Raw genomic sequence first — 24,292 nt, 5'->3', positions numbered from 1 at the left:
TTTTAGAAAATACGAGCTTATATCACAACACAATAAATAGTTCCATCTATAATGAAAGCTGACTCTGCAGCTAACATCATGGTAAGAAAGCAGAAATTCTGTTGCTGAAGTGAACTCATTGTCAGAAGAGGAGCCAGTAACCATTCGTTCTACAAATCACTTGAAATCTCAACTTTGTTTCTTCTCTCCTATTGAGGAAAACAAAACAAAACAATGCACACACAAAAGAAGAGCAAACAAACAGAATCAAACAAAGAACACCCTCACAGTTAATGTATGTATAGTCATTTGAAGTCAATATTTGCTAGGCAAGTATGATCACAGTGACAGCATGTGCTGAAGGCTGATGCACCTGAGAAACGTGAGCATTTCCGTGGCACCAAATGATGAACTGCCTATAAATTACCAAGCTGATGGCTTGATTATTTTGATTGCTTCTTTACTGCACCAGGAGCTCTTTACCTTGTCTTTTTCTAAGGTGCTCCTGCAGATTTCTCAGGATTAATGTTATCGGTTCTTCTATAATCATATCACTGGAAAGAAGAAGTACACAGCGATTGTGTACTTCATTATTTACCTAGCGAAGTATGTGAATGCTTATTCCTAAACAACAGACACAGGATGCACAGGGGATGTCAGCTCACCATAAATAAGTGTGATGACATATTTTAATTTGTGCAGCTGTTTGTGATGTGTACAAAAGGAAGTACAGAATATAGGATATATCAGATCATATAATTAGACTTTAAAAGTACCTTTTGCTATATTTGATTCTCTCCTCTGCTTTATGAACATGCAGATTTAGTCATTCCCATTAACTGATTTATTATTAAACTTCCTTTAGCAAGACACAAATTCTCATGGAGGTTATGCGGTTGTGTACACTGGAGGAAGGGGCTCTTCCACCTCTGCAATAACTAGCACTGCTCTTGGCATTGTCTGTTGCTCACCATCCTTCAAGAAAAGTGTCCCTTAAAGTATGGGAAAAAAATAATATAGCTCTGGAAGAAAAGATTTGAGCTAAATGCCACCAGTATTACTTCTGATGCAAAATACTGCTTGTTTTGAGTAGTATTAAATGCACAGTTCTAGCCCTAAGTTGAATAAGAAAAATGCAATAACAATTGCTTATGCTTTCATGAATTAACATTTCGTAAGGTTAACATTTCTTAAGCATCAGACAATTTAATGGGAAGGAAGCTTGATAGCCACAGTCCTCTAAAAGCAATTAATGTAATAAAATTCCTGTTCTTTTAAAACAAATTCCTCCTCCTTGTTCCAAGGTTACAATGATAGCAGCTGCGATACTGATTGGTAGGCACTGCTGCTGCTCCCCGATAAACCTCCCCTAATGAGGCTTGAAAGCCTACCCTTATCAGCATGACGTCTCTCTAAGACTAAGGCTGATGGCAGCAGGAGATGGTGATTGTGGAGGGGGGAGAAGTTTCCTGCGGGTAGCAGAGCTGAGCCTTTCTCCTCCGAGCTGGGTGCCAGACTGTGGGCAACGCTGGCACAGAGAACTTGGTCATCTGGAGACCATGACAAGAAATACCTAGTACCAAACAGGGAGGTTGACTGCTTGAGGGAAATAAAATAAAATAAAATAAAATAAAATAAAAATGTCCTAAACATGAAATAACCTCTTCACACTTATCAGTGGCCCTTGCATAGTGCTATTATAAGGATGACTAAAGTGTATCTGATTATGTATGTATGTGGGAGAATTCATGCATTTTTCCACACTCTTTTTACAGCTCCCAAGTCTACCTTCTGCCCCACTGAAGAGACCTGGTGGCCAGGCCTGGTTATTATCATTGCAGTATGCTGTGCCACACTAGTGTTCCTCTTTGTAGTTGTCATCATTTGCTACAAAGCCATAAAAAGGTAAGACTAGAAATGCTTTTAATATGCTTTGTGTAACGCAAACACACAAAGACTGACCCAAGTCTTTACTAACACCTTGTTTTCTTCAAAGTCATCCTAAAGGCAAAATGCAAAGAGGCATCCTATGCTCAATGTTTTGGTTTTGTTTGTTGGTGATGTGTTGTGTTTTTGTTTGTGCTTTTTGTTTGTGTGCGTTTTTTTGTTTTGTTTTGTTTTGTTTTTTGAAAGTCTCTGCATGTACCTTTTCCTGCCTGTGTAAAGGACAAGTTCAATGCACAGCCATGAGCATGAGGAGGAGAAAAAAAAAATGGGAGAGAGCCTCAATGTTCAGATTAATGTGAACTTTGCCAAAGTTAAAATTCTCTAAGGTGCTGAGTAATGTTGATAGGTTTTTGATTTAAAATGTACACATGGGATGTGAGATTTTTGGCCCAGACCCATCACTAATTTCAGCACTTCAAAATGATGCAAGCTATTCTAACCCAAACTCTAGGGTTATTTGTGTATTTTTTCTTTTGGAGATTCTACCTCTGATTTATTCTTGCTTCAAAATCATCATCTACAGAATCAAATTAAAAACCTGCTTCCTTTAATTTATAAGCCCATGTCTATGTACAACAAACTGTGTGTAGCAACAATTTTAGCTCCCCTACCTCTGCCTCTGTGATAAATGTGCTTGCATAGATCCTAGGCCATTAGAAAGTATTGACTTCAGTTACACAGAAAAATATCACAAGGGATCATTTCTTTAACTTAAGTTTTCAACTTTCTGGTAGAACATGTCAAAACTTGAAAATCTGTATGAAGACTCCAACTCTAAGTCCAATACATTGATTTAGAAAAGAAAGTACCTTGTGGGAGTTGTATTCTCACAACTGGATGGAGTTTCTTTTCTCCTCTATTGGTCTGAGTACTGCTCTGAGGACACCCCACAGCTGTGTTTTCATGGAGTCACTGTTTCATACAATGGGGGTCTCAGGCAGGAGTTGTAGTACAGGTGGGTGACTGGGCTCACAGATAAGAGTGCGGTATTCAACTCATAACTCTCATTAGATACTGCAGTGGCATCTGAGTCACAGGATTTTTGGAGGGGAAAAGAAAAAAAATAAATAAATAGTTTTAATGAAAGAGTTATTCGCATTCAAAGCAAATGTGAGACTTTTGATGAGCCCCATCGGGGATATCACAATGGTGGAGCATTGCTCATACTTTCTGGTTGTCTGAAAAAATTATTCAGGATTGGAAGGATAGCATGTCCAAGAGCATCAAAAGGGAAGAATTCAAACAAGAAAGTCTGCATATACTATCTTATTAAATTTACATAAGTATTCTTGCTATTCTAGCTTAGTTTAAATTAATGCTTATTACTTTTGAGGAGCTGGTAAGCTTTCACTCTGTCTATTGCACTTCTAGAAATTCATCTATAGAGGACTGAAAGTTGAGTCCTACTGGATTCGTAACAGTGTAAAGTTTCTTACTTGTAGTTCCTAATCTACCTTGGACTGTTCACAGTGGATTGGTTCAGTTCCATGTGGGAAGTTGTATTTGTTTCAACAACAGCTATTGTATTTGTCTACCTAGTGCCAGATTGTGAATGATTTCTGCCAAGGCTGTAAAATATGCCTACGGGAGCAGTAACTCTCCAGGGCAACTTGTGCCTTGCAAGAAATGGTTCTTCAAATCTGCTCTCTGCTGCTGGTAGATGGCAGGTACAGAAAAGAAATTTAATCAGACAAATTTAGATCTGCCTTGAAAAGGCTGTGGGAGTTCACATAACCAAGTCTCTTGTGTTTCATGTCAGTGAAGAATAATACATGTACTTGATGAAGACACCAGTTATTTGTCAGCGGTGTGAATATCAACATACAAGTCTGCAGCTTGAACTGGCATTAGGCTCAAAGAAAAATGAAAACTCCTCTTAGATCATATTGTTGACATTCACACTGCTGACAAATGCTAATCTGAAAACTGCTCAGATGTGGGATGGACAGCTATAAAAGAAAATCTTATTAATTATATTTTTACAGACTAACTAGAGCATTGCTTTTCATCAATGAGTCCTTTCTTAAACAACTCTGTCAAATGGATGCCCTGAAGTGCCTGGCAGCCTCCCACAGTAGTTCAGGTTCCTTGAACCATTGTAAAGTGTATCTATTGATAAGGGCTAGGAAATAAGATAAGACGCTTCACAAGAGAAGCATATCTGTCTTCAACACAAAGGATTATATTGTTGAGCTGAATTGGTTTTAGCTAGTGTGAGAAATCCTCCACTCTATCTTTTGCTGGCTAGGGAAGGAGGGAGGGCATTAATCTGGGTGATGCTGAAGCTGAGAGTCCCTCCAGCATCCTCCTGTCCCCGGGCTCTGTAGCTGTGCTCTGCCCCATCCTTTCTCACACCTCCATCCCATGAGCTCTTCTTTCCAGTCCTCACAGATTCGCATCCCTGTGCATATCCTGGAAGGGGGGCTTCTGTCATTGCAGCATCTGTGACAGGTCTGGCTCGCACCTCCAGGGCAGCGTGTTGTCTGCTTACCATCTAGATTGGATTAGAGCTTTTATACGGCACAACCCTTCCTGTCCAAGGAAAGGCACACTCAGTTTGTCTCTTTGTAGAAACCAAAAAGCAGCCTGAGGACCCCACCATTGCCCACCCTCACTCTTTCTTACCTCTGGGTGAGGATAATGTTGTGTCTCATCACTGAACAGCATCCCTTCCTTCTAGTGCCATGTCAGGCATGTCTGCAGGTTCCAGAGGTGGCACAGCTTCAGTTCCTGGTCGCTGAGGGGGCAGTGAGGGAGACGAGGAGAGTGGCAAGGTTTGATGAGAAGGGACTGTTTACAATGCCCATCACAAAATTACCCTCAGCCCCTCTCCTGCTCAGTTTCCCCTCTCTGAGACAGATACGAAGCTGCTTGCCCACATCTCAAGGGTGTCACCTAGGTTCACCACCCGCTGTCTGGTGAGCAGTGGAAATGTGGAAGTGGCAAAAATTACTATCCAAATGCATGATCTGTAAAACCTTTCATGTCACACACCAGAATTTTTATACAGGACTTTTTTTACCGCTTCCTGGAGGAACCCGGGAAGGAGATCCACATCTTCACATTTGGAAACCTTCACTCTCATGAGAGCCTGTGGTGCAGCAGAAACTGGAAGTGCCAGTACACATGGAAACTGGCTTGCCAGCAGCAGATAGTTCAATATCTTTTTTGGAGCAACAGGAAAAACATTTAAAAATACTTGCCAGCCCATCAGCTAAAAGAGTTAAACCAAACTAAAAATACAAAGAACACACTGAACATGATGTCCTTGGTAAGGTACACCTATCTGTGGGTAAAACTTGTACTATCATCCAATCTGAATTAAACTTCAGTAAACATATGTGGTATATATCTCCCAGTGACAAATCTGTAAGTATTATGGATTTTGCATTGCAAAGAACCTAACTGGAATAACTTGATAACATGATTCCAGATTTCTCTGCTTGTTAGCCTTCCAAATAAAGTGGGGTTTACAGCCTGGCCTTCAATGATTTCAATATCCTATTTAGCCTAAAGCATGAGTCTTGGCTTAATTAGCAGTATAAGCACCACAGAGATGCTGAAGAGTGAAATAATGGCAATTACCTGGTTTTGGAGGGTGTAGCAAGAGTTAAATATCTTAGCTGGAGAGTGCAAGCAGAGTTTTATTTGCACAGAGCTTGGATCTTTTGTATTAATTCCTCACTTTCATAAGAATCAGATTTGAAGTAGAAAGAAAAAGAAGAAAAATCCTATTGTGCTTAAGTTAAAATCTCATTTACTGGTTTCAAAGAGCCAGACCCAATCCAACTCTTTTGTGTCTGCTTTTCTGTAGCAGGAAGAGAGGGAGTGCCTGTACTCAAGGTATCATAACTCAGCTCTGTTTTTATTTGATCTGTTTAAAAAATGTTTATCCTGAGGTTGTTTGTTTTCCCTTGTGAAAGCTAAAACTTCAGCTTATCACCAATTTTTGGTGCTAAGCATTTTTGTCATAAAATACAACTTGGTGAATTGGTGCTTCTTTGTATGAAATATCTACCAAAACCACACCAGCATGCTGTTATTTCCATCCCCACATCTGCCCTGGAAATATTCCAATTCTCCAGTATGATATGCCCATAAGAAATGCTGAAATCCATTTCTGTGCTTTCTGGTCCATGAGGGAACTAATACCATAATATCGCAATAAGCTTTAATACTCAGAGCACTGCCAGACTTTTGGGAAGATACCTATGGGACAGCTCTTCAAAGGCTCTAAATTTCCTGTGTGTGATGCTGGGCCTGCAGAGTTGGGTGCTGCATGGCTGGCACAGGGGTAAAGATGTATGCAGCTGCATAGCTCAAGCACTCGACAAGACTGCATGTGATGTTGTGTTGTGCAGTGTGGTTATACACATGGTGACAGCACCCCCAGTTTTGCAGTAGAGGAACATTTGCATTTTTTTTGGTCTTAGTGGCAGAGGGATATTTCCTCTTTTTAAAAATGTGAATTTTCTCTTAAGAAACTTTTCCAAGGCACATTAGAAAAAAAAAAATAAAAATAAAAATAAAAATGAAGGATTGGGTGAATGTGTGGCACTTTGTGCAGGCAGTAATCAGTCTGTGACACCTTTTGTTTGCAGATTTCTAGGACAGACATAATCACTGGCCAGTGCTCAGACCCATTATAGGCAGTTGGACTTCTCATTTCAGGGGTAAAGAAAGTGTTCTCACAGCTAGAGATTTCTGTAGTACACACCATGACTGAATGAGCAGGTGAATTACTGGTTCCAAATCTGGACTACCTCAGGTATTTCTCCAGCATTTCTCCATCTAAAAATCTACTGCCCTTTTTCTTCCCCTGAAATACAGTCACCAAGAAGTAAAAGAAGGGGGTCCAAGGACAATTCATACTTTAGCACAGACTGGAGGAGGCAAGGTCATTTCAGTATTACATGGTTTGTGGGCTGGACTTGGGCAAGAGCTCTATGAATGCAAGCAGCTCTAACAAATCTTCATCTGGCAAAAATCAGTACAGCTTCCAAAACAATCTGTGGAGCTCTGTGCCTCTTAATCAGCTCTGGAGGAGGCTGCCTCCTGAGCTTTTTTCAACATCTACTTACCATGTAAGCACCTGAACCATGGTAAGACAGTAAGACTGGAGGGAAGTGGGAAGGAAACACAGTAAAGAGGATTAACAAGAGTAGTTTGGTAAATAAACAGCTGAAACGGGGGAGAGAGGGACCCGCATTTTGTAATCCTATTTTTGCAGCTCACTGGTGTGTCAGTGTCTTGCTATGAGGGGAGTGAGATATTTACATAAAAGGGAAAAATAAATCCCTGGCTCTGTATAACATTAAGATACTGGAGCCATCTCTCACATCTCAAAGGTGGGGGCAAAACTGAGCATCCAGGTATCCATGCCAGCTGATATGCAGGCTGTGCAACCTGACAGAAGGTGTTTAGGATGTTTTCCAATATGTGAAAACCCTGCAGTTAGCATCTCCAAAACATCCATACAGTCTGAGATGACCTGTGAGCAGCTCATAGTGCCTAGGGATGCGACTCATTGGCTCTGCTGGGTTTTATGTAGGATGGATACCTCTGCTCCCAGCTCTACCACAGGGTGTGCTGACAAAGAGCCCTCTTGCTAAGTTGGCAGAGAAAGCAGGTTGATGATAGCAAAGTTTCACATAATATACCTTTTATTCACTATTCTAACTTTGTCAAGCCACAATAGTTTTGTATGTGTCTCATAGCCTGAGAGAAAGGTACTGTAAATGCCTACATATGCACTTCCTTAAATAGGTGGTGAGTTCACCTTCAAGTAACAATTAAATGGAAGAAAGCGTTGTACTGAAATAAAATGATAGGCCATATTTACACTGTCTTAAAATCCATTGCTCAGGTATTTTCTAGGGTACTCAGCATTGCCCTATGATTTATGGACCCCAGGTACTGCAAGATCTAATTTCAGTAGTTGGAGCAGGCTTCAGGAGGTTGGCAGGTGCTTACAAGGGGAAAACACCAAGGCTTTCTTTCTTTAAGATGACAAGAAGTGGGAATGAGAGCTCTGGTGAGCCAGTGTGTGTGACAAACGTGTCCCATAGTGCAGAGGCGTATGTTCTACCTGGCAGGCCATGGCCCTCTGCTTCTCCCCAGCACATTTTGTACCACTCACACCCCCAAGAGCAAGGACAGTGTAGTCCTCCATGTGGCCATCTCTTTTGAGAAACTGAGGCTAAGCAGGGCCTAGTCCAAAATCATTGTTTATTACAACAAAACAATGTTTTTCGGTATGGGGAGAGAGGACAGAAGAGGGGCCTAGCCTACTTAGTTGCTGTAAAGTGGATATCCGCAGTGTGACAGACAACAGACAGGTCAAGATGAATCAAGAGATTGCTTATCTCTTCTGTTCTCCCTGAAACTTTAGATGGGTTTGTACTGAAATGGTGCCTTGATTCTCAGCAGATGGCTGAAAAGATGGTAATTACTCATTAGATGAAGTAGGATAGTTGGTGGAAGAGCTGGGTTAAAAAGTGCAGATTGAGTGGGGGACACTCAAAGGGAAGAAGAGGGTCTGTGGGAGCAGATCTGTGTGGCTTTGATGCACTATCCTGATGCCAAACTAGTCTGGCACTGCTAAAGGGGTCAACCCCTAGGAAAGGGGCATATGGTCCTCGTTGGAAAGGACCACGAATGTGACTGAGGGTAGTTGAAAGAAAAGCAAATTTCAAAATTCTGGAAGAGCAAGAAGAAGACAGTCACATTGTAGCCTGAGTACCCTTTCTGCAGGCTGAATGTCAATGCTTATCAGCGACTTGTTTGATATCTACCACAGAGCACCGCCAGCCATGCCTTCTGCCATCTCTAACCACAGTCAACATCCATGTGTGTTGCCTACACACGTTCCAGTGGTGAATTTATTCCCATCCTGGGAATGAGACTGCAGGTGATCTACAAACAACTAATTAAATATTATAAGCCACCAGTCCTGCTGCAGGACATCCCTAGGACATCACTAGATGCAAGTATTTTACAGTAACTTCCTCAATGCAACCCCAGGTGGATTTCACCTGTGTGATGCTTATGCTAGTCTAGTAATACTGGCAGAAATATTCCTGAAATTTATCCCAGCAGTATTCAAAGATACAGGCAGATACTGGAGCTTTGAAACCAACAGGAGATTTGTCAGTTTGGATGATTTTACAATGACTTCTCTATTACATGGTGTTCTTCTTGAAGCCATAACCTCTGAAGTAATATGAATAAATATGAGATAGGGGTTTAAAATGGTGTTTTCACCTTCTCGTATGTTCTCTTCACCTACTAGTCTAAAAACTGACTTTAAACTTAGGACTCTTACATATTCAAAACCTCTCAAGGCAAAGAAATAAAGTTCAGTTTCTTAGAAATTCATTTACCTTTTAAATTTCCCCCTTTTCATGCTGACATGAGGGCACTTGCAGCTGACACTGCTGCTGAAAACCGACAGCTGAGTCTGAGAGGTACCTGTGAGTGTGCTGAGGCATCTAGAGAAACTTTTGGCAAGGTTATTGGGGGCACCTGAGCTTACGTCTGCATTTGTTACAGCTTGAGAAAACCCAGCAGCCTGGTTTGCCCGGGACAATCTGCTTTATGGTGCAGAGGAAATAGTACCCATGGCACTGCGGTGGGGTGGGAATCAGTTGCTCTAACTCCATATCACCCAGAAATTCTCTCTACACAAACAGAAACCTCTAGGAACCTGCTGGGTGCTTTTATCGCTTTATCCTTTTCCTTCCCACAGAGGATTTGCAGTGCGTCTGGAGTCAAAGCAGCGGAGCCTGTTTTCTCTGGTGTCTGAACAGCCGCAGCTCCCCGTGGCTTCAGCAGACACGGCGGGTTTGCAGGAGCTCTAAAACCCCAAAAGTCAGAATGAGAAAGCCAGGGAAGCGTGGGCCTGATTCATCACTGTCACCCTGCTTTTCTTTCTGAATAAGCCTACAGAATTTCAAGTCCCGTCTATCTCCCTCTAACCAATTTACCAGAGCGGGGGTGCAGAGCCAGCCCAGCAGAGGGGAGGCTGCAGCTCCATCATTTTCTGCCCTTCCTGGCACCCACCCTCTTGCTGCAGCACAAAAAGAGCCAGAAGAGCCAGGATTGTGCCCAGCCACACACATGGTCACCATCAAGCCCTCCCTGGGAGCACCCCAGCGGTTCCTCCATGGGCCGGCCCTGTGCCATCCGAAGGGGGTCACACCACGTGGCCCCCCACCTTGCTGTGGGGTTGCTACCACATAGCTGCACCACCAGAGTGTAGTGGGTGCAGACGTGGTCCCCCCATGCCCCACTGTGGTCCTTCGTGGGCACACATCAATCACTCGCTGCCATCCTTCAGCCCCTTGCTGCTCGTGCGGCTGCGCGGCCTGGTTTCTGCTTCCTCTGCCCTTCCCTCTCCGCACCCCAGTACTTACTGATAAATATTTATAACACTCCCGAGTTGCTAAGCAGCACGCTGCTCCCCGCTCAGACGAGCCTCAACGCGAGGGCGAGACATGCACTAGGTCAGCGTGGGCAGAGCTGGGGGTGGGAGAAAGTGGCGTCTGCCCGGGTGGCCCTGCTCTGCCATGCACCTGCTTCATTCCTGCAGTGCTCCTGTGGTCAGCAGGCATGTGGTCACCCCAACAGTACCACCAGGCTGGAGGACAATGCTGCCAGTTTGTCCAGCTTGGAGTGTTGTTGGCTAAACATCTGTGTCAGATGGCATTTTTGGAGATGGCCTGTTGTTGGAGCAACACAGCATCCATTGCCCAAGCTAATGACAGGTGGTGGAGTGAAGAACAGAGAGAGAGAAGTGAAGGGTCTGATCCCAGCTGTGTGCAAGTTAAGAGCGGGAAGATAGGGTCATTCCTCTTTCTAGCCTTTGCCTTAAACCATCTTTGCAAAGAGGCCCCAGATGGAGAAATAGTGGAGTGCTTCCTTTGGTGTCTGCTTCTGGAGGCAGTGATGAGAAACATTGCAAAAGACATTAATTCCCCCAAGCAGCAGTAACTGCACACTAACCTGGCTCTTCCCTTTGGTTGCTCTGAACCCTGAGAGCCCTGTGCTCTTCTGAGTACGGAGACTGGCTGAACTCAAATCCTTCCTCAGAAATTGTCCCCACTTATAATCAGCTAAATCTTCTTAGCTCCCAAACAAACCCAAATCTTTGGGGAGACATTAAGGTGCATAGGACTTGCTGCTTGCTATGCCTCTGTGAGGGCTTGACCAGTTGCACACCTGGGGAAGGGGAAGGCTGGGACCACTGTGTGCAGTCAGCTTGGTGGGTTTATATTTTTCCTGCAAAGAGCCAAGTCTGGCTCTGCAGACTTTCCTTTTTGATGGGAGAAATTTAGGAGCAGCTGCTTGGAAATCAGTGGTGTTACTCTAGTTGGTGGCAGGGACAGATTGCTTCAAATGCAAAGTGGTCTGGACTTGCAGAGGACAATTTATTTTACAAATTTTGTTTTTGTTCTCAACTCCTTGCATTTATTTGCCTTGCAGATACTCTTCTATTAAAGACATTTCTACAACAGAATTTTGGTTCACCTGCACAGAATGCAAGTATTTAAATAGCTCTGTGAAACTCTGCTCAAATGACTCTGTGAAATAACAGTAGCCTTTTTCTTCTGTATGGATCAAGTCCATCACACAAGTTGTTGCCCCTGTTTGCAAGGGATCAAATAGCAAGGTAGTTATCTACAGTCGCCAAAAAATCTGGGCACAAAGTAGCACAGCAGATCAACTTTGGGGGGATGGAAAAGTCCAGTGCCTAGAATGGAACTATCTGTAGTTTCTTGGATGGTGAGAGACATAATGTCCTTCAGAGAAGGTGAAAGAGCAGTGGAGGGTAGCCCTTGCTCATCTCTCTCTGCCACCTTATTATTCCAGCCCCACATTTTTCCAGTACTGATGCCCCCCCTGGCCTGGAGCATGGCACACCAACAGCCAGGCATGGTGTGGGATCCCTGCACTCCCTCCTCCACTTCCCATATAGACATCTTTTTGTAAGGACAAATTCCACCTGGGAGCCCAGCTAAGTAATAGTTTATAAATAGCTTTTTTCTGGCCTCACTGTAGCTGAGCAGAGCAATTAGGTAGTTCTCATGTGTTGTTCAGTGTGTATGTTTAGATGTCTATAAAACAAGCAAGGTATTAATCAGGATTGATACAGCTGGGCACTTGAAAAGCATGTTTCTCCAGATTTCTTTAATGTTTGTTAAGTACTTTGAAGACAGAAACTGCTAAACAGTGATAAATATTTTTCTGTCTGCACTAGAAAGACTGGGGAATGTCATGGGACTAAGAGAAAAGAGATCTCGAGTTTTGGCTTCCACTCATGATTCTGTATTACCAGCAAGTTGTGGATGAGCAAACCAGGGCTTGCTGCCTCCACGCTACAGCTGTGGGAACATGCATGGCTGAGTTCTGTGTGAGTCACAGAGAGCTCTCACAGGCATGCAGAAATCAAGGACCAAACCTGCATGTGTTCAGCTTCTGGGCACAAGAGCCCACAGAGTGTGCACAGTCCATTTTGGGGGCAGCCTTCAGTTTTTGTCCAACACTGCACAAGCCCCATGACTTTGATTTTAGTGAGACACCAATATAATGCCAGCAATGCATCCAGTTTGCAGGATGTTCACAAAGGGGCTCTGGGAAATACTACTCTGCATGAAATGGGAAACAAACAACAACAACAACAACAAAAAAGCAAAATGGGAGAGAGTCTGTTGCTTTTCTTATCCAGCTGAACCTATTCCCAGCCATCACCCAGCCCTGGGTGATGATGTGGAGCAACCCAACCTATGTCCAGCTCTGGCCATAGGTATTGCTGTGGTCACTGAGAGTCAGCCCCTGAGCAAGTGAAGCCACATGTGAAGAAGTCAGTATTTCTGCTTTGCTTCTTCAGCATGGCAGCCTGAACATCGTAGTAACATGGCACTGGAACAAGACCCTCGAGTCTCCCTGTGTGCCCCCAGTATTGGGGGCAATGTCGCATCTGATGTCGCATCTGATCTCTTCCATAAATGTATCGGTCTCTTTCTTGAAGCCATGTTATTTTCCCTCACTCCCTGCTCCTTCCTCCAGCAATCCCAATTCAAACCATTATTCTGAGGGCAAGAAACTTGTTTGCATCTCCAGCCTAAATTTACCCGTGTCTACTTCCCATTTCTTCTTTTAAATAACCTTTTTCCAGTATTCCTTGAAACCAATCCCATCTCCTCTTTCTTTTCATTAGACTAAATAGTTCAAACTTAGTTGTTGTCTTCCATGAGAAATTTGAGCTGGCTGCTGTTAAAACTATGTACGAGCTTAGGCAGACCCTGCCTAACACAACAGAGTTACCTACAGTCCCAGTTATCAGGGCGCTATATGTGTATTGACAGTATCAGGCAGTTTCTGCATTGCTTGGCTGTGGTTTTGGTCATCTTCCAGATGTGTTTTGGCTTTGTTAGAAGCAGTGTGCCTTCATTCCATGCATTAAACCTCTCTTTTTGCTTTTTTTTCCATTTAGTGGCTTTTTGCCAGGCTGAAAGACCAGCAACATGAGCTCATTGTTTCACATTAGGCCTATTCATTTTATTTCCTTTGGTCATCAAAACATATCGATGATGTATTCTGCACTGAAAACACCCAATGGATAACATCAGCTGTCATATCCCTCCAGTCAATAAAACCTTTTAAAGATCATTATAGCGAGTGCAAAGAATGAGGGGTCACTGAAAGTACTTTTATCAATTACCTCAGTTAATAGTCCAATAATAAAGCTGCTTCTCTTCCTTAAGATAGGTTTTGTGTAGGTGATAAGTAAGGAGCATAATTTTGAAGCTAGTTTAATCGAAGGCTGAGTAGGAAATGTGATTACGTCACTTTAGTTTCCCAGGGACAGATCTTTCTTTGTTACCTCATAAAAAATCTTGCTCAAGTCCACCAAAGCCTGTGGAATTACTTTGACTACCAAAAATAAACGAGGACTAAACTCCACTTCTTAAATTTCATGTGTGGCTCAGCAATTTACTGCAATTACTTCCAATCTGAACAGGCCAATCCTCCCTTCAGATAGACTCAGAGTGACTTCAGCAGGCTGGGGTAGGTACACCTCTGCTGCAAAAGATCTGCCCACTGCATTTTGCAGTCCAGCAGCCTCTAAGTGCTGATGAACAGCTGCAGAGTGGCTGCATATGGAATTGGTTTTCCCTGAGAGGAGCACTCAGCAAAGGCTAGACATTCAATCTGAGCACAGTGAGAGGGATTTGACTATCAGAGGGGAGTGTGAAACACCCCAAAATGGAAATCGCCCACATGCCTGCAGAGCTCACTTAAATATACTCCAGAAATTGGTCAGCTAAAAATGGCTGTGAGGGAGAGCTGAGATAGCACTAAACTGTGGGCTTGAAAATGCTCCTGTGAATATCCAGAAAACAAAAACTCTGCTTAGGAGATGGTATCTTGGGGCTAGATCAATGCCTATAGATGTAACATGACTGGCAGTGCTGTGAAAGAGACTTTTCTGGTTTGCATACTGGTTCTAGCGCATGCACTTGTACAGATCTTCTCCCCTTCTGCACGTAGGAGACTAATTGAGTAACATGTCCAGATGGAGATGCTTTTTAATATAACTGTAAAGCATTTGCTCTGTACGTGGGAAGTAGTTGAACTAGTAACCTCTTCCTATGAGTAATGAGTAGTATGCTGCTTGTTTTCTGGACAGACTGATGGTCCACATATGGCTGTTAGCTAATTTAATAGAGAAAAACTAAGGTTTCAAAGAATTTTCTTCATTAGGGCTTCTTTGATTTCTATCTTTATATTGTCAGATAAAAAATATCCAGATTGAACTTTTCTGATCCCTTTGAGACAGACAAATGGAAGTCACAATGTGACTCCCTTGCCATGAGTCTGAAAACAATCTCCAGAGAAGCGGCCTTCCCTTTTATTGGGAAACACAAGCCCTGTATGGCCAGGCCACAGTGCCAGGCTGGCCAGCCCGGGTTAGTCACAAGGCAAGGCACATGATGGGTGGCTGCATACAAGCTTTCTAGATTTGACAGCTGTGTCCCGGAAAGCAACTTTCTTCAGTGCATTGAGTCTCTCTAGCAGGGGTCCTGTTCACAAAACAATCTTAGAAAGCAAGTTTGCTTCTCCCACCAGTTGCTATTATGGGAACTGATTCATCTCTGGTAGCTGATGCCCAGCATGAATCAAGCTGCTGTTTGATGAACACCCACGGTGCTGAGATGTAAACACCTTCCATTCACTTACTTTGCATTCTTATAAGCATTCAGGTTACTGAGAGAGATGGTCTACTAACTGTGTACAAAATTTATTCTTCCATTCCCACCTGCATCTGCTAAATAAGGAGTTTTTGAAGTGTGACAGTAGTCCACATATCATCTTGTTTGGGCTTCCAGCATCGAAGTCTTGCCAAGAGCTCGAAGCATAGCTGCCACAGGTATTGCTAACATCCAAGCCCAGGAGAAGTGAAGATGAGTGAAAATATAGTTACCAGGTATCTACCCCATTTCAACTCAAGAAGATGCTGCTACTGTTGGATCACTGGTGGTACCTAGACAGCTTGGACATATCTGTTGTACACTAGACCCATGAGGATAGACTGATCCTATAAAAGCAAATGGATGTGTTGTATGAGAGCCAATTTTACTGAAAATCATTAATTTTTATGTGTTGATAGCTAATGAAATATTTATCCTTATAGAGAGCAGCTTTGAAGTCATTGCACGTACAAGTGATATGTCTCGGCTCCCTGGTATGCCTTCTGTCGCTTTGCCCTGGGGAGTGACAGGCACACACAACCAGTCACCAGCAACACAGGAGGGGCTCATGAGTCATGGTGTCACTTGCGGTAGAACAGGTCTCCAGCTGTTTATCTTGTCCTATAGAACCACTTAAGTGCAATTTACAGTTTTGTATCACTGTTCAGGAAAGACTTGTACTTGTACTGTGGTCTTCTGAGCACTGGGCATCTCAAACAGCACACAGCAGGGGGGGCAAAGTGGCTTTTCCTCCTCTGACTGCTTTTTAAAAAGAAAATTATGCTCTATTCCCATTTTGTAAGAAGCAGATTAGACATTTCCCTTAGCAGATCCCAAGTGGAGGCAGTGCTAAGCAGAGCATCAGAGCCCCAGCAGGAGATGAATTTAAGATTCCTACATTGTTCTGCTGCCAGCCCAAAGTCAATCCCTCTTAGCTGGGCTGGGTTTCCCTGGGGTCCAGTTTTCCTGAATGCTGGCCATGGGGCAACAGCACTACACAGAGATATTGCAATGGAGGCAGGCAGTAGAAAGCTAGTAGGTTTGCAGGGTTCAGGCTTCTTATGAAGTCACTTTTTTATTCTAAAATCTCATCCCTTCGAAGCACAAAATAACTTGAAAAGTATGAGCATGTGGATTGGGATGAGCAGTGCTTACAGAGAGCCAAGGACTTTTCTGCTTCTCATGCTGCCCAGCCTGCTGGCTGGGGGTGCTGGAAGGGGTACTCAGCTGGGACAGTTGACCCAGACTGACCACAGGGATATCCCATGCCATGTGGCATCATTCTGAACAAAAAAAAAAATAAAAAAAATGGGGAGTAGCCAGAGGGGGTCAGCCACTGCTTGGGGACAGGCTGGGCATCAGTCAGCAGGTGGTAAGAAATTGCATTGTTCATATTTTGTTTTGTATGTTCATCATTATTATATTATTATTATTATTTTCCCTTCCTTTTCTGTTCTACTAAAGTGTCTTTATCTCAACTGACAATTTTAACTTTTTCCAATTTCTCTCCGCCATCCCACTGAGGGGGGGGTGAGTGAATGTCTCTGTGGTGCTTAGCTGCCTTCCAGGTTAAAACACAGACTTTCTCTAAGAGCTTTCCTACAGACAAAAACCTACAAATGCTGTTTGACTGTGCATTGTTACATTGACCTTTACACAGGACTCTGCAGAGAGCTGGTACGAGCCAATATGAATTTCCTTGACAAACAAGATTTATCATTAAATGTGATCAGAACCTCATCAGAAATTGAAGTTTAACTTGTGAAATGTGCTATTAAATGGATCTTTGATGCTTTCTTGATTTTAGGACTCATGCAAATTAATGTATACATGGTGGAGAGCTCATTATGGACTCAGATGCATCAATTCAGGCGTGTACTAAGCAGTGCAGAGTTGCATTTACTTTTCATTCACAGATGTTTTGCATGAAGAGTGCACCAATTTGCTTGCTAAACATCAAAGCATGATGTGTAGCAAATCATACTGTAAAGCAGTACAAACCACTTAGCAATCAGCCTGTTTCACCTGCCACCATGTGAGTATGTCAGATATGAATAGTTCCCTGCTCATTCCCTCACTAATTTGACCCATCCCTCCCTGCCAGTGAAGAGCAACCCTGAAATGAAAATGCATAAATACAGGGCTACAGCATTTCATCCAAATGGGGCCTTGGAATGCTACATGTAGGACGATCATGCATAACCTACTTATCAGGCTCAAAATAAGGTAATAGGGTTCTCCTTGGTGTATAAGAGGAAAAATGTATACTGTGATCTCAACAGCCAACAAAATTTGAGGGGAAAAAGAGGCAGTGACACACTGAGCTGGCAACACTGAAAGAGCTAGTGCCCTAATGCTAATACATGGTTTAAAAATTGCAAAATGCCAGAAAGATTCTAGGATTCTGTATAAATAAACACCTCAGATTGCCATTTCATTAAGACCAAGAATAGTTGTTCTGTTTCACTCACACAGACCCTGAGCAGTTGATAAGGCAGCAGAGGATGTTGGGGCTGCAGAGAGACAGCAGAACCCCAGTAAAATCCCATTCTGCTATTTTCAGGCTCTGAATAAATAAATAAATAAATAAATAAGTTCTGGTGCATTCTAGTGTAGGTCATACAATATCACAGGCAGCTTCCCCAGAGGGGTCTCACTGTCGGAGGGGAGTCTCCAAACAAACAAGGCTCCAGGCAGGGGAGGTAAAAGAGCTCCCGGAGACCAGAAGCAGAAGTCAAAAAGGGGCAGAAGGGAAACAGCAGAGTTTCAGGAGGACTGAAACTTTATTTTCTCTTGGCCATTCTTGAAATCACTTATAGAAAAAAAAAATGTAGATAAACATGAGAGAAAAATAATTCTTAAAGAAAGAAAGAGGCCAGACAGGAAATGAAAATGGGGGGCAGGGCAGGGAAGCAGAAACACACAGGACAGCAAAATAAAGAAAGAAGGGGTAAACAGGAGAAAATGAGGGAAGCGTTGCCTCTACATTTCTCCTGAGGGATGTGGTGGTGTGGGTGGGTGCTTTACAGTGGTATGAAAGACAGAGGCGCAGGATCTCATGTCAGATACAGGAAGGCACAGCATGTTAACAGCTGAAAAGGGGTTCAGTAGAGTTCTTAGGCTCACCTTCCCTTCCATTTTCATTCTCTAACAGCTGAAACCACAGCTAATATTAACAAGCCTTAACCCTTACCAGGGAGTAAGATACCATAGTCAGAGTTATTTTCTTCAACAATACAAGATAAACAAATTTATCTTCTTGTAGTCTTTCTCCATAAACCTTTCACTAATGCTTTTATCTGCCAAAATTAAATGTACTTAACTATTTCTTATTAATTGATGTTTGTATTGTTAAATGATGCCAAGAACAATAGCAGAAAATGTTGTATTATATGTGTTAATGTAGTGTTCTTTTTGGCCTTACAAGCTTCTTAAACTCAAGGTGCTAATGTATGAGATATCTGCTTGGAAAGCACAGAGCTTTTGCCTCTTACTGTGTGTAAAACTTTGGCTTTAAATAAAGGCCATGCCACTTTTGAGGAGAGAAATTGTGGAGGAAACAATCCATGATGTAACATGGTCTGTTATAGGACTTATGCTCAGGTCTTCCCTTTCAGAGTCACTTTAAAATCCCGGAGAAGATGCTTTTGCTCAGTGATTTGCAGATTCTTGCTTGTTTTCTGCACTTGCTGGGCATTTGCTGAATTGCCTTATGATTAGCACTGTTGGATCTAGACAGTGTTACCAAATGGTGCCAATGGCCACTAAACAAAATAAAAAGGGAGATACTTCAGTGTTGGGTGTTGGGGGACTGGCAGATCACAGCAGGAACTGTGTTTTCAGTCACTAGCTTCAACACCTACATGGACTTCTCTGTCTGAGCTAGTAAATTAGGCCTCCTTCACAAGCCATACGGAGAAACAGGAATGTTTTGGGCACAAAGCATCTGACATATTTTGGGTAACCACTTAAGGTGATCTGAATCATGTATGTCAAGGTGATCTGAATCATGTATGTCAAAAAGTATGTCTTTCTGTCATCCACTAACTGTGAAGAGAGTCTAGCCTGGTCACCACAGATGTACATATCGATACCTGCTCAGACAAGTCCTCTCCTAGTGACTGAACACAGTGGTTCAGTAGAGGAAACATTCAGTGTTATAATACACTCTTAAATTTCCTTGAAATTATACACTTTTAAATGTCCTTGATTTTCTGTATTGCCAAAAAAGATGTTTATTTGTGTCCTTTCTTCTCCCCCCACCCTACCTATACATCACCGAACCTGGGATCACCTAAGGAAACCCATGAGAAAAGAAGAGAACGGAACCAGTCGGGCTGAATATGCAATGACCTCCTCCCAAAACAACAAAACAGTTGACAACAGTGCGGTCGTATAATCCCTGAAACCCCACTGAGGTGCAGGAGGTGGTAAACTTTTAAAGCACACGCATGGAGTATGCAAGGTGGGTGAAATAAGGCACCAAAAGGGGCTCTGTGGCCACGGACTTCATTTCAGAAATAACGCACGCATCAGTGACTCAGAAGAGAAAAGCAGGCTGCTCTTCAGGCTTGCTGCTTCTCCAATGGAGGATAAAATCACCTCTCCAGGCTGCCCAGAGAAAAGGCAACACAAAGTCATAGGCATTGCATGCTGCATCTTGTGAAAGCAACATCACGATGCCTCCTGCTTCCTCTTCACCCACTGTTTAGTTTGAATTGGGTGCCCACAAAAAGCTCCTTAAATAGGGTCTTTCAAGGAGACGGTGATCTGCCAAAGTGGCAGAAGCTTATTATAAGTGTGTCTGAGGGTCAAGGGTGGGAGCTGTCACCTACATGCTTCTCCAGCCCATACGGTGTTATCACCCAGAACCTAGCAGCTTTGTATTCTTTTACTTCACTCATTCTTATAATTTTTATTATTTCATTATTAAAAAGGGGAAAAAAAATGTTAAGCCATCAAGGAACCAAAAGTTGGATGAAGTTGTGACTGAACTTGAGACCAGGAAATTCATCTGTGGTCTGGTGACTATGCAATTTCCATGGCTGAAGACTTTTCAGGCAAAATAAATCAAAATATATTATTTTAGCAATTAGCATTGCTAATGAAAGAGAGATATTATTAAGAGGTGCTTTGAACATTATTACTTCATAGTTAGCCTCCTTTTCCACATCACATCCTTTGTATCTTTTAAAAAGTCCTTCCTTTGTGAAAGTCTACACATTTCCCCATGTTTGCGTCACACTGATTTGCCAGTGAAACCCCTACATGAAAGATTTTGTTTGTATCTTGGAGTGAGCATTTGGGCAGGATTTTGTAGAGAGGACAAGCAGCCCTTTGAAGTCCTTTTCCTTCAGTGATGAGTGTTGTTTCCTGGAAGTGTCAAGTCTCATGAAATGACCCACCAAGGATGTTGTAGATCTGGCTTGGAGGACCATTTTTGAGGGCCTTGTAAGCTGGTTGAGCCCGTGTTAACTCAGTCTCTGCCTCTCCTGGGCAGAGACTGCCAGTCGTGCCAAATTCAGCGTAATAGCTTAGTGTTGTACTTTCCACGACATAGATTGCAGACTACTTAAAGGAAAGCTGAATCCACCCAAATCCATTTCATTTAGGATCTCAGGTTAGACTCAGTAAGCAACCCTTAGTATAAAGGCAATTGGACTGGCCAAGCCACTGGTCTTTACCCACCTCCTGAAAACTTTCCTTTGTGTCACACCTCCACACATATGTCTCCATTTACCTCTGTGCTGAAAGTAGTGACGCAGGGAAAGACAAACGTCCACCCTGGCTTCTTGTCTGGACATCAAGCACCAATACCACTGGGTCTCTGTGTCTGTGAGTAACTCCCAGGGGCCAACCCAGTCCTGGTCCGGGATGTGGCTGTTCCCCAACCATCGCGTCGATCGGTAACGCAATACACCGATGCTTTCAGTTTTATGTAAGGATGTGCCTGAACTGCAGAAAGCAGATCTTGATTTTGAACACGTTCCTGTCTGCATTTGGTCTGTCTCTGGGATGTAGAGCTTGGCCTGATGGTAGAGGAAGACAATGTTCTGCAGACCTTCCCAGAAAAAGCTCCGGGATGCTCGAATCAGCATTTTCAGCTCAGGCCCATCTCTAGTTTTCTATTACCTATTGAACAATAGGATATATGTAAATATAAATATCTTTTCAATGATAAAATGAAATGCTGCTATATACCGCTGTTGAGAAATTTATGGAGTTATTCATTTAGCTTTATAGCCTGTCATCATTACGTAGAAGTTTAGCTACATAAAATTATTTTTAAAGGCTAGACTTTCTTGATAAGTGAATTATAAAAGTGAAAGGGAACAAGTAACCTTTTGCCCAAGATTACAGTCATTTCCTGCCATATTTATATTGTGTGCTTGCACAAGATACAGTGATATGCTCTTAGATCCAAAGTGGGATTAAGATGACAGAATTTACATTTTGAGTCTAGTATCCCAAATGTTGGTTGCCTAAAGCACTTAGCCCCTAAATACTATAATAAAAATAATGCAAGTATATTTCTAGAATATTTTTAAAGCTATAATATTTATTTTGGTGCAGTTACCTATGTTTGCCTTTCTTTTTTTACTCCAGTTGTTTTCTGCCTAAATGTGTATAGTTTGAGACTGGTTGCATGTTTAGCTGAGAGTATAAGTATGAATGAAGATGAGTTTAGCATGATATGGGCTCAGGATTAGCACTTTCTCCTAAAGGTTGTTGATTTTACTTATTTCATAATAAAGCTTTAAAGGCATGTTCTGAAAGGCCAAAATCACAAAAGGGATTTGTAGCTCATTATGTTCATCAAAATGTGTCTGTTTTTGCAAGAAAAAGTCTAAAGAGATGGTCACTGGATTCTGTCTTATTTTCTGTGATGTCAATGGTAAAATGTCCTCACTGAGAGAAAACCATGGTGTATGACATAACCCATGAGCAAACCTCCCCTAGTGCCCCGGAGGTCTTCTCAGTGGAACACAAATGTTCAGGCTTCATGCAGAGCAGGGAGGCAGCATGTTTCAAGGAGCCACACGTGGGGACCGGCATCTATTTCCAAATCTGCTGTTTACTAGCAAGTAATTTTGCCTCTCTGTGCCTCAATTTACCCATCTGTGTAGTTAAGATAAAAATACTTAACAGCTCTGTGGCAGTATTTTGAGAGATGTACATGTATCTTACTTGCATAGGCAGAGTTTGTCATCATATCCAACATGCTGATATTAAATAAATGTAATTTGGGCACATCATCACCATAATACTCACACTTCCCAAGGTATTTCACAAGCAAACAATCCCCAGTGTGTTTCATTAATCCACTGGCCACAGAAGAGCAGCAGCAGCAGACAGGCTTGGAGCTGCTCCTCTCTGCTTCTCCAGAGTCCTTGTTCTCAGCACTTACACAGCTGCATGGCTGGGAGAGACGGGACATTCTTTATGGGGCAGTTTTGCTGCCATTCCTGTAGAATCCTGGGCATCCAAATGCAGTTGAATACAGTGCACCAAAAATTTAAGGTGATCTTCAGAAAGTCACTTGGAAAAGTATGCTGAAAGCAAATTAAGTCTTCAGAAAAGTGAGGCCAGAAAGGCAGTGTCCCTGGAGAATGATTTTTTGAAGTTTTCTGATGTGGCTTAACGGGTTGTTTAACACTCCGCAGGCTACTTGGGATGCCTTTCTAAAACAGCCTTCTGTGCTTCCTTATTGTACTATAATTAAATACAAAGGGAAAGGAAAGGTCTTGATGGATAAGGGCCTCACTGAGCAGTGACCCTGGATCTGGGGAACTGGCAATTCAAAATACAGCTCTACAAGCATTGCAAGTTTATTTTTAGCTACCAAAATATCAGGCACTGAAAGGTCCTGTAAAGCTCCGTTCACAAAATAGCCATATCCTCAGCAGATGCAAAGGTGGCCTGTTTCTAGACAGAAGTAAATTGCTGTGCTCTGACCCCTCTGACCACCACCAGGCAGCCTCGCAAAACAGAAAACCGCTTTGTTCAGTCTGAGGGAGAGCATTAACTCAAAATTTCTTCTTTTCTATGAGTATCACCACTAGCAGACACAAGCAGAGACTGCACTTTAAGGGCCTGAGCTGCAAAGCGTTGTTTCCTCAGTCCTCCACAATGCCAGGAAGGCCGAGCTGAGGTGTCTGCGTGTTGCAGGAAGGCTCGGCCCTGCGGCCCTTCCTGGCACAGGCCCACCGCAGAGGTGTGACCAGGAAAGCATCTCCACCTCACGTAGATGCTGCAAAAACAGACATGGAAGGAAAAAGGAGAGTTCTGCCAAGTCTAAGATATAAATATGTTGATATATATCTAGGCAGAGACCTAATTGTCCAGTCTTGCACGCCGTATGGTCATGCACAGCATGTGAAGCGAGTGTGGCCCTGCTGCTCCAACCAGGTAATGACCATAGATGCTGCCAAGCAACGGAGAATCAGGCCTGTGGTAGATATGTATTTACAATACTCCCTGCATCTGTACAAACAAAAATATATTATTTTAAACTACAAAATAGTGTGTTTAAATCAATGCATGAATGTAAATATTCTAAGATCTGCCTTCTTGACTGTGTACCACATGTACAGATTAAAATGAATATTGTTTATAGGAAATCTGTATCAGTGGTTAAATGACTAAAGAGAAAAATATCAGAATTAATGTTGTCATGTTTCTCAAACAAGCCATTAATGTATATTTAGTATTTAAGGATATTGCTCAATAAGTATGTTCCGTACCAAAAACTGTGTTGCATATACAGATTGTGCAGTACCCTATTTTAAAAAGGCACCATAATTAATTTTTATTTTAAATAAAAATGTACTTGTAAAAAGTTTCCTGTGTCCTGTGGGTTATGTAGCTGAGGGTTGAGACATGGTAAAGAGAAACACTGCCAGGAGGAACGACTGCAGTGCCTGTTCAGGCACTTCTCCTGCTGCCTGAATTAAGCCTGCTTAAAAGAGCTTTCTGCTCTGGTTTCAGCGTAGTTGTCTGGCTGGGTTCTGGGTCCATTTCATCCAGCCCTTAAGTTTCAGTCCCAGATCCATGGTAAGAGATTTTGACCCCTGCCCATTTCTTACCTTCGCTCCTTCTCTGCCATGCCCCGG

General features: G+C 42.7%; 1 protein-coding gene and 1 long non-coding RNA gene across 3 annotated transcripts in view; both read left to right on the top strand.

The window, feature by feature from the left end:
• The window catches only part of PRIMA1 (proline rich membrane anchor 1), a 50,541-nt gene extending 26,522 nt beyond the window's left edge, over positions 1-24,019 (top strand). The window contains exons 3-5 of one of the 2 annotated variants that reach the window (XM_035327598.1): positions 1,755-1,884; positions 16,987-17,214; positions 19,479-19,602. In XM_035327598.1, the coding sequence (XP_035183489.1) occupies positions 1,755-1,884; positions 16,987-17,002 (146 nt within the window). In that variant the 3' untranslated portion in view covers positions 17,003-17,214; positions 19,479-19,602. Of the gene's footprint in view, positions 1-1,754; positions 1,885-16,986; positions 17,215-19,478 lie in introns of both variants that reach the window. The other variant, XM_035327597.1, reaches the window with a different exon arrangement.
• Positions 10,972-15,845, top strand: LOC118167807. The gene is made up of 3 exons (XR_004751257.1): positions 10,972-10,981; positions 12,632-12,634; positions 14,156-15,845. It is a non-coding gene; the product is annotated as an uncharacterized LOC118167807 (long non-coding RNA).
• Positions 24,020-24,292: the final 273 nt, after the last annotated feature.

This window comes from Oxyura jamaicensis, chromosome 5 (assembly GCF_011077185.1).
Source record: "Oxyura jamaicensis isolate SHBP4307 breed ruddy duck chromosome 5, BPBGC_Ojam_1.0, whole genome shotgun sequence".
Classification (NCBI taxonomy): Eukaryota; Metazoa; Chordata; class Aves; order Anseriformes; family Anatidae; genus Oxyura; species Oxyura jamaicensis.
Note: the sequence above shows the minus strand (reverse complement) of the source record. Positions and strands in the feature narration are given on the sequence as shown.